General features: G+C 44.7%; 1 protein-coding gene across 2 annotated transcripts in view; it reads right to left on the bottom strand.

Annotated features, from left to right (window-relative positions):
• Nucleotides 1-13546, bottom strand: part of TMEM132B (transmembrane protein 132B) — a gene marked incomplete at both ends in the record, with an annotated part of 344057 nt that overhangs the window by 31176 nt on the left and 299335 nt on the right. For both annotated transcript variants that reach the window (XM_080821852.1, XM_080821853.1), the window contains one exon: nucleotides 5757-5900. In XM_080821852.1, the coding sequence (XP_080677978.1) occupies nucleotides 5757-5900 (144 nt within the window). The remainder of the gene's footprint in view (nucleotides 1-5756; nucleotides 5901-13546) is intronic.

Here is a 13546-nt window from a genome sequence, read left to right as displayed (position 1 = left end):
GCTACCTGGGAACATGACCTTATCTGGCAATGGGGTGTTTGAAGATGTAATGAAGGATCCCGAGATAAGATCATTCTGAGTTAAGGTGGCTCCTCACTCCACTGACCAGCACCCTTAGAAGAAGGCCATACGGAGATGCAAAGGCAAGACCCAGTGAAGACGGAGGCAGAGACCGGAGAAGGGACACAGCCACAAGGCCAAGGACACGGGAGCCACGAGAAGCTGGGAAGAGGCAGGAAGAATCCTCCCCTAGAGCTTCTGGAGGGAGTGGACTCCTGCCAATACCTTGATTTCAGACTTCTGGCCTCCAGATCTGGGAGAAAATAAATGTACGTTGCTCTAAGCTACTGAGTTTGAGGAAACTTATTATGGCTGCTCTAGAAAACACACACACACAGGAAAGGTAATTCATTTAAGGATTTGAGATGAAAGGATTAGCCTGAGTCATCCGGGTGGGCCCAATGTAATCACCAGGGTCCTCGGTAAAGAGAGGCAGGAGGGTAGATTGGGAAACAGGATGGCAGAACAATAGATGAGAGAGGGAGAGCGAGAGGGAGAGCAGGGTAGAAAGAAGCTACAGTGCTGACCGGAGACGGCGGAGCATCCACAGCCAGCAACGCAGGGGCCTCTAGAAGCTGGAAAACGCAAGGAGACAGGAATGCAGCCCCAAGGACCCACTTTAGACTCCTGACCTGTACGGTAAGATAACAACAGTGCTTTGTTTTAAGCGACAAGGTTCACAGCAATTTGTTACAGCAGCAAGTGGAAACGAATACACCACCTTCCAGGTGATGAGGAGGAAACAAAAGTCTTCGACAAACATCACGGACTTCTGGATGAGAAAGCCCCAGAACGAGGCTCTGCTCCTGGTCACGGGGGGTCAGAGGGTGACCCTTCCAGATGACCAGGGGCCACTGCCTGGGAACTCCGTCCCCACATTCACCGCCCCAGGGACTTACTCACCCATCTACATGCCCATTCCTCATGTACAAACTTGGCAATAGTAGGATCACCCACCTTGAAGGCTTGTTGTGAAGACAAGATGGTTCCGTGTTTCTAACATCCTCATTAAAATAGCACCGGTCACCTACTATGCTCTCAACCAGTGTTGACTGTGAATTCCCATTAGCTCAGCTGTCAGTTCCCAACAACAGGATTCATACTGTCCCACCTCTGCAGCTCCCAGAGCCCCTGATTCATTGCCCCCACATGTCCTTCATCGGTTAAGTATTTGTGGAACAAGAACCCCCCACAGGAGAACAGAAGCAGCTTGGGTCATAGTGCTGGAGCCAGGTCTTTAATGCCATGTCCCCCCACCCCCTTCTTTGAAGGCTTCCGGTAACAGGACATCACTGGAGATGTTCCGATGAAGACCCGGTAACCACTCTTGGCCTGTCCTCTCCAGGAAGCTCTAGCATTCATGCATCATTCATTAGTAGATTCCACAAATACTCATTGAGCCCCCACTGTGTTCTAGATTCTGCTTAGGACTGGGGAGAGCATCGCTAGTAAGACAAAGCCATAGACTCTGTAGACCTTGCAATCATGTCAGGGTTAAAATACAGAGATATGAATGGGTATTCATACACAGATATGAAGATACGAAGAAATACACAGATACGAAGGTGTATTGATCTGTTACAGATCCAGTGCCGTGTGGCTTCCTTTAGATATAAGCTTATTTTCTCATCCCCAAAGCTCCATCTTGGGATTCCATCATGTGTAGGTTTGACAAGCAAGTATTCAATGACATGTGCTTGCAATGACTGGGGGCTGCGTCGGAGGACACTTCCAGCGGAAGCCGTAAGGATAAAAGATGGGCACGTATCCCACCACCAACTCTGTTTCAGTCTAACTTACGGTGATACCCCGAGCTCTCCCTTCCAAACTAGCCTTGCCCGACGAAGCCCCAGGAGATCTGGCCACATCTCAAACGCGAGGAGACAAATCTTTTTTTTTTTTTTTTTTTAAATCAACGATGTTTTGAACTTCTTGAAGCCAGGTGTCCTTTCAGGGATTTTCAAGGACTCCTTTGATTACTGGTACTTCTGCCTCTGGGTATATGCTGACTTTCCCTATGGAAGGTTCCACACTGTTTTACAGTCTGTTTTACAGACAACAAATGGGGCTCAGAGAGGGGAAGTGATTTGTCCAAGGTCCAACAGAGAGGGAGACGGAGTCAGGGTTTGAGCCGATTTTGACCTTCAGAAATCTGAACCAAAGGGATTCACTAAACATACACATTCTCTTTCTTTATAGTGAGCTAGAGCAGCTCCCTTTTAATTTCCACTCTGGGGATTTAAGTAGCCGAATCTACTATCTCCCGAACGATGGCCCCTAGAGGGCTTACAGAGAGCTGTCCTGTCTCCCCCGCTTCATCTCGCCCCTGGGACTTTTCTTCTCATCACCAGGCTGCACCCTCACAAGTCCTGAACCTCACATGTCTCTGTGACTGATGTCAAGGACCTTCTGCCCCCTGGACGCCCGTGAGCAGAAGACACTCCAATTTCCAGAGTTGCTCCCATGCCTAGAAAGACACAGAATTCTTGGTCGGGGTGACTGAGAGCTGGCATTTGTTGCTGATTTTTAACAGAAGCCAAGGTACAAGACATGCCTCTCTTTACTCTGAAATCTACTATCAGAAAACCATCAGCAGCAGTGCAACGAGAAGGGACAGATGCCCCACAAGCCTCCGAGGGGGAGCAAGAGGGAGTGGTGGGGACTGCGGTGATTCGGGGGCCCAGGCATTATGCACAGGGGTGTCCTCCAGGCAGCTCCCTGTGAGGGTCGCCGGAAGCAACCTGACCTTGTGATTTTCATAAGAAGCTGGAAACCCAGATTTCTACGTGAATTTGACAATTTTTACAGGGTGGCAAAAAATTAAATGACACACACACACACACACACACACACACAATGATTAAGATGCATCTTTTACTGTGTGTGTTTTTTTAACATAGAAGTTAAAACTTAAAATTTATCCTTCCCAATCTTGCCAGATTAGGCCAAGCTTCCAGCCTTTTGAAATCATCTATGTTCTCAGATTCTGTACCCCCTCGCAAGTCATTCAATCCCAAATCAAAGAAGCCAATCCATTTACAATTTACATCTTCCTAAACTCATACTTATTCCCTAACCTGAATCACAGTCCCAATGCACAGAACTTCTGAGGCACAAAGATCTTTGCTGAACCCTGCAAGATTCTCCCCGGGGGGCACACAGTGTTTTCTGCAACCACGAAGGAGCGACGGAATGACCACTGTGCAGGTTAAGGGGATGGTCTCCCCATGGGGTGCTAACAAATGCCCCCCCAGGTTGGGAATGGCGCCGGGAGGATCCCGAGGCCAGGGCTCAACTCTGGGGGTAATGCTGTTTGTCTCAGAGTAGAGGCAACATTTACTACAAATATTCACACTAAACCCAGGACAAACGCACCACAGCCAATTAATTAACACAGACCCGATGGACTTGGGCCCCAGGATTCGCAACAGAGCCTGGGCTCCCTTAGAAAAGTCCGAGAAGCAGCTCCAAGCTTGATGGTCTGCTCACTCCGGTTTGTTAATCTGAAGATCAGGTCCTAATTTGCTCAAAGAAAGCTCCATTTTTGTGAGGCCACAAAAGTGACCATTAAGTAAAAAACAAAAACAGAAACAAAAAGACCCCAAGACTATTGTTTTCCAAAGCAAAGTATCTCTCAGGCTGGGCAGAAACTGTTTCTAGTTTACTTCTGAGCAGCAAGTCTAACGCAGTGCTGGAACACAGAGCTCTCCGCCCTAGGGGGCTCCCCCAGGCTCTCAGGAGGGAGCACAGGTGTAGGGGGCTGCGGACATAGGACACTTGGGCTGGCCGCCATCCTCCGGATGCCATCTCCATATGCCACCCCGGTGTCTCCCTCTGGAGTGACACGGGGACAGTAAATAATGTGCAGTGTCAAAGGCAATCAAGGACGACGCACCATCAGTCTTTCTCCTTCCGTGAGGAGGAGCTTGTATGACTTGGCTCAGATCTTCCTAAACTCTGAATACAGCAGGCTTTAGATTTGTTTAATCCAACCTGCCCACAGAGTACAAGGCCCGCCAGGAGCCCCGGGGCAAGGCTTGTGTATGCTTTGAAGCCAATCCCCCTTCTGTCTCCAGCGAGAACTAGCACTCCAAGTCCAGGAAGCAGGCTGTGCCAAACTTGGGTTTCCTAAGGATTAACTTTTTTTTTTTTTAATTAGGCCTCACAGACACATCAATTCTTCTTTATCAAAACCATCTCTCTGGCTTAAGGCACAGCCTCCTGTAGGGTCACCACAAGAAGAAATCAGCCCCTCCCAAATCTTTTCCACCACATGGAGAACGCTAGAGGCTTTTCTGTCTACCACCAAGTTCTTCAGCCTGGGACCGGTTTCATCCCCCCTCTAAACAGGAAACTGCGGCATGTGAGGGGGACAGAACCTACTGTCTTATTCTTCTAGAATGAATGGATGGGCCTGGGGGGGCTCCCTTAGCAACCTGAGAGAGAAAGGACAGCTCTGAAGCTTCAAGTCCTTTCTCCATGAGGGTCTGCGGCAAAAGGAAATGGCCAACCATTGTGCCAAGAAAAAACAGGCAGAAACTCTAAATTAGGAAGTTCACACAGACCCCTGCAAAGAACATGAAATAATCCATGGGCTGATTCCTGGCTGAATTTGGAGTCCTAAATACAGCTAATTAAAACAAAGAACCCAGAGGAAACACCCCATAGCCAGATTACCCAAACCAAGAGCTGAATCCCACTGGGACTCAAATTAAGTTAGGAAGCACACGGAGGAATTTTTATTTTAACGGCCATCTATTTTAATGTATATTAACAAAAAATTAGCACATTGAGACCATGGGCTGTAATGTCTTTATAATGGGGCACAGGGGCATATGGGTTATTTTAAATAAAAGATTTAAGAGACAACCTGTGCAACGACACTCGGCCCCTCCCCTCTGCAACCCGAAATTTCCCATGTGAAAGATGCCTTTCCTGGTACCAGGAAGTAAAGAGACATCCTCATCACTGAGCTTGGAAATTTAGAGAAAGTGGTAAGAAGGACAAGAAAGGTGTACAAACATCCCTTGTTACTTTTTACTACTCTACTACGCCAGCCCACATTCTTTCTAGAATTCCTTACTAGGTGTGTGCCTTAGATGAGGTTGTCAGAGCACCCGTCTGGTAGAATTCCTTACTAACTGGAGCCCCGAAAGTGAAGTTTTCATTGTCTCATCAAGTCCTCGCAGAATCATTGTCTCCTTGTCTAAAAAGTACAGAAACTGCCTGCCATGGTCATGTCTTTATGTCTCAATTTTTTTACTGTACCTCTGTGCACACTACATAAAACGTTGGGGTTTTTCTCCTGTTAATCTGTCGCGTGTCAATTTAATTCTTAGTCCAGCTGGAAGAACATGAAGGGTAGAGGAAGAATTTTTTCCTTCCCTTCAGAAGGAAAGAAAATCTGTTGAGTAAATAATATTATTTACACAGAAAGTTGGCAAACATTGAGATGACATACGATTGCTAAAATTAGGGAAATATTGTCCTATAACCCAAAGGAGGGAAAGAAAATTATTTCTGTTAAGACACCAGGGGTCCCCACTCTGGGGAGAGAAACAGGCACCCTCCAGAGGGGTCAGTCCCCCTCTCCTCAGTATGGTCACCCTGGCTCCAGCCCCAGGAGACCCTGGAACAGAGGGACGGGCCCCCAGAGGACTGGACCCCTGGCAGGCCCGTGGCAAGACCCCTTGTACCTTCACGACGTCTTCATCCGCAGACCTGCACTCCACAGCCTCCAACACATCCACCACGGAGCCGTCCTCCTGAATGCCCACGACCTTGACGGGAACCGAGACAGCCTTCCCGGTGAGGACGGCCGTGTTCAGCACCTCCGTGTCCTGCACAGGAGAGCAGAGGATGCAGGTCACACACAGGGAAGCCCACGAGCAGGCAGGGGCCCACCCGCCAGATGGATTCCACTTCAGCTCACGCCCTGCCACTAAAACTCCGTCTGTGAAGACCGACTCCCCGAGCCTCGAAACACGGAAATTCCAGAGTCAGGAGCATTCCACCCCAGACCGACCCTAGGAAGCCAGACTGCTAGACCTCCTTCTCCACCCCCAGGGGCAGGGGCCTTGTCGTGTCCCTCTAGGACCCTTCCCACCACCCCCTCACCCCACATCTGCAGCAGGGCTCACACACCGGCCAGGGTGCCTTCCAACATTCGCCAAATCTCGACTCAAGGCTCCCTTGGTAAGTGACTGCCTACGTTCAGAGCTTATTAACACAGTGAACATGACCTCCATGTCGCTTCAAATGAGAAAGACACATAACGGGGCACTGGGGTGGCTCCGTCGGATAAGTTTCCAATTCTGGATTTCAGCTCAGGTCATGATCTCAAGGTCATGGGATTGAGCCCGGCATGGGCTCCACACTCAGCACAGAGTTGGCTTGTTCCCTTCCTCTGCTCCCCTCACCCAACCCCCACCCCCACTCACTTGCTCTCTCAAATAAATAAATAAATACATAAATAGTTTTTAAAAGAAGAGGACAAGTAACAGCACAGATAACAGAAGAGAACTAGTCCTACAATGTCAACCTCTGCCCTCCAGAGCCCACGGCCACCACCCTTCCTCTCCCCCAGGCCCAGGCGTCTGTGAGCGCCGGCTTCATGTTCTTTTCTCACTTCCTCTGCCGATCCCCGGGGCCCTGTCGGGTTCACTTTTGCGACTTACGTCCTGCCTGTCACCTTCTTGCCATGTCCATGACCACCCCCCCAGAGAGACTGTCCTCACGGGGACAGCCACAACGGCCCCCAACCATCTCCCGTGTCCACGCTCCCCACGACCTTTGAAGAGGATTTTTTTTATCTCGACAGGATTCAGATCATTTCTCCCCTAGACTGAAACTCTTTGGAAGTGTGCTCTCTTTGTTCTTAAGGTAGAGTCCACGCTCCCCTGCGGCGGCGATCTGACCCACCCTCCGGCTCTCACACCCTTCCCACCGTCCCTCCCCATGGGGAGCCTCACGGATTTCTCTTCTCTCCCACCACAGGGCACTCTAAGTGTGCCTCCCGCTCTTCCCCACGCAGAGTCCTCCACCACGCCGGCCTCTGCTCCCACCGCCCTCCTATCTCAGCCTCCGTGCCCACTTCCTTCAGAGGAATGGGGCTTCTCTGCCCTCCACGGTGTGAATGAGCACCGTCTAGTCTGCCCTGCATGGGAAGAACCACTAATGCTCCCCTTATGTTTCTCTTGTGTTCATGTTTCCATCTCTAACGACTCATTAGACTGAAAACTCCCCAAGGGTCTCAGCCACCTTCGTTCTGACCTGCCTTGCCTCTGCAGAAGCAGGGACGGGATCTGGTTTGTGAGAAGCAGTGCAGAAGAGAGGTCACAGGCACGGGCTCTGTGACGGGACTGCCTGGCTCAGCCTCTGTGTCAGTGACGTCATGAGGTCAGGGCTGCTTTTCTGCAGTTCTCTTGGCCAGTCCCTCAAGGGAGCAAGATGGCGCCCATCACACCAGCCTTCTGTCCACTGTCTCAGCAGGGAAAAGTTGGGATGGGGAGAGAGTGCACCTGCTGCCTCTGCCCCTTTTCATCAGGAAGTCCAAAGCTTGTCATAGGGCCAGGCACCTGCAGAAAAGCCTGGGAGAGCAGGTGTCTGTAGTGGACCTGGCAGGACATAGGGGTGTGTAAATGTCTTTTTATCGTCCATTACCAGGTCCGCCACAAGTTACTTACTTCCCCCTGTGCCTGAGTTCCATGATCTGGAATATGGGGATAATAAAACTATGTGCTGTGTGGTGACCTCATGAAGATTTAATGAAACTATCTGTGTACAAATCTTAGAACAGAATTCCCATATAAAGAGCAATATGGGTATTGCCATAGACACTACAAGAGATTGGCTCCATGAGTGAATTAAAGAACTACTGGGTAGGTTCACAAAGGGAATCTGGTGAAGTTGCTCCTTCCATTCTTGTCCAGAGAGAAAGTCAGTTGGAGAAGCCGGTGGGAAACTGGGCAATGGGGCTCAGCAGTGAGATCCCCCAAACATTCGACAGTCAGCTCCACCAGAATCAACCCAATGGACAATTATTTCAAGTGCTCTTTTCATTCTTGGAGCACCTAATCTCAGCTCAAGCATTAAGTGGGTCCCACATTTGATTTTCTAAACCAGCCCCTCATTATCCACCTTAAGCCTGAAGATGGGTAAGAGATGGAGTCAATGAGTGATAATGATGATGATGATAGGCAGTGTTCTAAGTACTTTACATGTAATTAATTGCTCATTCAATTGACTCAACAACCCTTCCAAGATAATTCCTAGTATTACTCCCAGTTTATAGATTTATTATTCATTGATAGTAAACCCGAAAAATAATAGCTACTTGTCAATAAAAAATCAACTTTGTAATGAACAGTTGTAAACAATGCCAACCCAATCTAAGTAAGATGAAAAAATAAGTTGGGATTTTTTTACATATGTCCTCTCCTCTGTATGGAGTCTCAAGGAGTTGAGTCCAAAAGCATGTAATTCCAGTCCATGTGCCTGAGTATCCCATTCCCACCAGGGACATGAACTATATGTACCTTTATATTTAAGGGATAAAGCAAGGACAGGAAGCAGGAAGCACTGCAGAAGTTGAGATGAGAACTCACCAAAGGTTGGATAGTGATGTGGGTCTGGGTGTGATTACGGCGTGTACAAAGAACGGAGACTACATCATGATTCCAGAACAAATGGCTAAATTTTATTCATAATGCAACTGAAAAAATCAATATGTGTGTTTGCTGTGTGTAATGGGCAGGCATTAATTCTGCCTGATGAGCATTCATGGATGTTGAATGTTCACCCAACCTTCTGTTTGTAATGATGACATTTTATTTTCCTTTGGGTATACTCCTACTTTGTTACCAATTAATGTGGCTTGGATGGTGCTGATCTCAGACTACCAAGTCAGGCCTCACAGATGAGCACATGACCCAAATGTGGCCCAATGACGTATGCCAGTGTCATGTCCTAGAAGACTGATTCAAGTGAAATGCAAACAAAGGAAATCAAAGACAAGAGTAGAATAAGATAGATTCTTGGGAAAGATTTCTGAGTTTCTGAATCCAGCTATGTCTCTGTCTGCTATCTTTGGAAATTTTGATATATAAAATAAACTGGTTTACTTAAGCCAATTTTAATTGTAAGCCAACTCACAACTGAAAGTCTTCACAAATATACATGTGCAAATAGGCAACATGCTATGCTCTAAAATGAACACCAATCTTTACCCTGTAGAAGATCACAGCCATTCAGGACGACACCACAATAATTTTATCAATCTGGGTTTCAAGGGAGGTGACTTTATTTCTCATAACAACCAATCACAACTCATCCAAGCTTGTGATTTTATCTCAAATACCTCTGCAGCCATGTTTCTTCCTTTAGTTTTTGACTACGTGGCTAGATTTTTGCAACCATGTTTTCCAGTGTCCATCAATGGCCTCCCCCCAATCCCAAAGGCAATCCTACCTGCCTCTGACACAATGAGAAAGCAATTTATCTTGTTAAATATTACATTTATATCATCCCCTGGTGCCACAGACTGCTAGAAATTCACCATCTATCAAAATACAAGTATTTTATTCTGCTCCTATTTGTGCAAGCTCTAGGTTTTATCTCTTGAAAGCGTATTTATGATCCTTCATGAAGATGAGTTTCCATTAATGTTGCACACTAGAGCAGCATCAGTGAAAATGGCAGAGTAAGTAAATTCGAAAATTCTCTCCATAAAAGCAATGAGAAAACTGGGGGAAAAAAACCTCAAAATCATTTTTTTTAGAACTCTGGAAAGAAAACAAAGGCTTACGCAACCAGGAGAGCATTTATTCAAGAAAAATGACTGAATCTTGGTTAAAAAAGGAGAACTTTGTGGCATTTTAACTTGATTTATTCCCATCCCCTACTTTTCAGCCCTACAGCAGCTTTAAAAAATTATAGCCCACATTCACAGTCAAAACCACTGGATTTGCAGTGCAAAAGCCACTGGAGAGAGCAGGTCAGGGCTGGAGACCTTTCAGACCCTAATTCCCAAAGAACTGACATTATTTGACTTGTCTGATAGCCCCCTGGAAGATCCCACTTGCAAGGCTGTCAGTATTTGACTTGAGTCTGAGTTCACCAGTGTGAAAAGCTTTTTCCCCAGAGGTATTTGTTAAAAGCAATTATAGACAATTGTTTAACTTCATAGCTGCTGTGGGTGGTGAATAAAGTTTGGTGCAAAAAAATGGACCAACTCAAAACCTTAAAAGGAAAAGATGATGAATGAGATGTGCAGAGGTGGGATTCTATAAGACCATGCTTAACTTAGAGCTGTGTGCATGCCCAGGACTGTGTTCATACTCAAAAAAGACCTGAGAAGGCTCTAAGTTCTCGCCTCTTGATGATTTTGAGGTTCTATGAAATTAGGAAGTAAAAGCTGAGGTGGAGCTGTCAAATGCCTGGCTAGTATTGAAACTATATCCCAACACACACAAAGAGGCTCTTGGTAAACACTGGGACACTTACTGATTTCAAGTGTCTAGGAAAATCTCTGTCCACAAATTGGCTGACTACCACACGGGCCAAACAAAGACTTCAGCAACCACACACAACAAAGAATAAGAGACTTAACAGAGTTGTTCATAAAAGTCACTAATCAAACTACTACAACAAACAGCAGTAAACATAAACCCAGGGAAAAAGAGTTTACCTAATTTCAGAGTTGCTACATTATCTTATTTTAAATTTTCACTTTTCAACAACAACAACAAAATTAGGAAACATGCAAACAAACAAAAAAGTATGGCCCAGTCACAGGACAAAAAGCAATCTAGAAGAGCTGTCCTTGAGGAAGCCCAGATGTTGGACTTACTAGACAAAGATGCAAATGTTTTAAATCTATTTCAAATAATTCAAAGAACTTAAAAAAAAATAAAAATAAAAAATAAAAAATAAAAAAATAAAGAACCAAAGGATAGTATGAAAAACGTGTCTCACCAATGAGTGAATGCCAATAAAGAAATACAAATTATGAATAATTATGAACAAAAGAACCAAATGGAAATCCTGGAGTTGAAAAGCACAAAAATGCAAATGGAAAATTCACTAGTGTGTTCTCCCATAGGAACAGAGTAGAAGTAGAACAGGAAAAGAGGACAAAATGTGGAAAATCCACAAACATGTGGAAATTAAATAGCCTCCTTTTAAACAATAAACAGTTCAAAGCAGAAATCACAAGGGAAATTAGAAAAATACCTTGGGATGAGTGAAAACAAAAATACAACATACCAAAACTTATGAGATGCAGAGAAAGTAGTACTTAGAGATAAGTGTATGTTTCTGAATCTGCATTGTATAAGAGAAAAAAAAAAAATCTCAGACCAATAACCTAGTCTTCCACCTTAAGAAATTAGAAAAAGAAGAGCACACTAAACCCGAAACAAGCAGAAAGAAGAAAGAAAGAAAGAACAGAATGTATGAAGAAAGCACAGATATAAAAGGCACAGCATAAGGAACAGAGTCTGATGTTGTAATGGCGATGGACCAGGAGAGAGGTAGCTCTACTTGTGGTCAACATACCATAATGCATAAACTTCTAAAACAGGAACAAAACCTCAAAGGGCATGTACATTTTTCATTTTAATAAGTACCGCCAGATTGTTTTTCAATGATGTAGTAGCAGTTTCTCCCACATCTATCAGTAACACATGAGACTGTGGCTCCGTATTCTTGCCACCATTTTATGGGATCAATCTGTTTAATTTTTGTCAGTATTGAAAGGTTTAAAAAATGGCATTTTGTTGCTACTTTAATATTTCTCTGAGCTCAAAGGTAAGTTGAACATTTGTTTTGTACTTTTATTTTCTATTCGCCTCTGCTTTCCTGTGAATTGCTTGATTATGTTATTTTTCTAATTATTCTTTCTTTTTTCTATTTGCCTGTTTGTATTTTTTAAACGAGTTTCTTAGAGTTCTTTGTGTATTAGAGCCACTAAAATTGTTTCTCGGAAAAATTATTTCTCAGTGTTTTATTGGTTTAGGATAGCATCTGTGACAGAATTGGACAAGTGAAGAATAGAGTGGGAATGAATAGTAGAAGGAAGATAAAACGAGGAAATCAGTGAAATTAAAGCAAAAGTAAGTTATTGTGTAGAGTAGCATCAACAATAACAAATCACTTAAATTTAACCAAAGTATAAGAATGTACACTGAACACTTTGAAATATCATTGAAAAGAAGAAAGAAAACCTAAATGAATGTAAAAACATCTTGCCTGCATAGATTGAAATACTTAATCATGTTAAGATGATAATATTCCTCAAAGTGATTTATGTAGATAATGCAATCACCATGAAACTTCCAGCTGCTTTTTTACAGAAATTGACAAATTGATTTCAAAATCCATATGGAAATGAAGCGACTCCAGTACTCAAAGTGATCTTTGAAAAGAACAAAGCTGGAGGACTGACCCTTTTCTGAACGTAAATGACTTTCCAGGAATACAGGTTCACATTTACCATTTCCGGCCAATTGATTTTTGGCAATAGTGCCAAGACAATTCAAAGATTTCAAAGAATGGTCTTTTCAACAGAAGATGCTAGAATAACTGAATATCCACATGGGGGGAAAAAAAAAGCTAGACCCCTACCTCACACCATGTACAAAAATAAACTAAAAATGGACCAAAAAAACAAATGTAAGAGCTATGAAACTCTTAGACTAAGACATGAATGTAAATCTCCATGACTTTGCATGGCATGATCCTTACTCTGGACCCAGGTTGAGAGTAGCCACTGTCGCTGTGGCAGAAAAAGGGACACCATGGGGTCTTGCGTTCTTAGAGCTTCTGACTGGACCTGAGCTCATCATTCCACACAAGTTTCATGGCCCATACCTATGTTCAAGTGGACAGTGAAATCCAGCCAAACAAAGTGCCCTAAAAGAGAGCTTGTAGGCATGTCTTGTTTGCTGGTCATCTCTTTTTTTTTTTTTTTTTAAGATTTTATTTATTTATTTACTTATTTACTTATTTGAGAGAAGGAGAGAGAGAGTGAATGCACATTCACAATGGGCGAAGGGGTAGAGGGGGAGGGAGAGAGAGAATCTCCAGCAGATGCCATGCTGAGCGCAGAGCCTGATGCAGGAATCAAACTCATGACCCTGAGATCAAGACCTGAGCCCAAACCAAGAGTCAGATGCTTTGCTGACTGAGCCATCCAGGCACCCCTATCTGCCATCCTTTTAAATCCTTTGAAAAGATTCTAATTTTACAGGTAAGGAAACGGAAGCATGCCACACTATTATTAACCAATATATGGATCCAATTCATTGTTTGACCTGCCATGTAATACTTTACAGCACGTGCATGTGCTAGTCGCTCCTCACCCTCTCTGTACCCTCCAAGCCCTTCACAACCACCCACCTGCTTTCACCTCCACATATTGGCTTACTCCTCACATTTCATATAAATGGAATCATATTATACATGTCCTTTTGTGTCTGGCTTCTTT

This window comes from Martes martes (assembly GCF_963455335.1).
Source record: "Martes martes genome assembly, chromosome: 13".
NCBI classification, from domain to species: Eukaryota; Metazoa; Chordata; class Mammalia; order Carnivora; family Mustelidae; genus Martes; species Martes martes.
The sequence above is the reverse complement of the archived record's forward strand: the minus strand, read 5'-3'. Positions and strand labels throughout refer to the sequence as shown.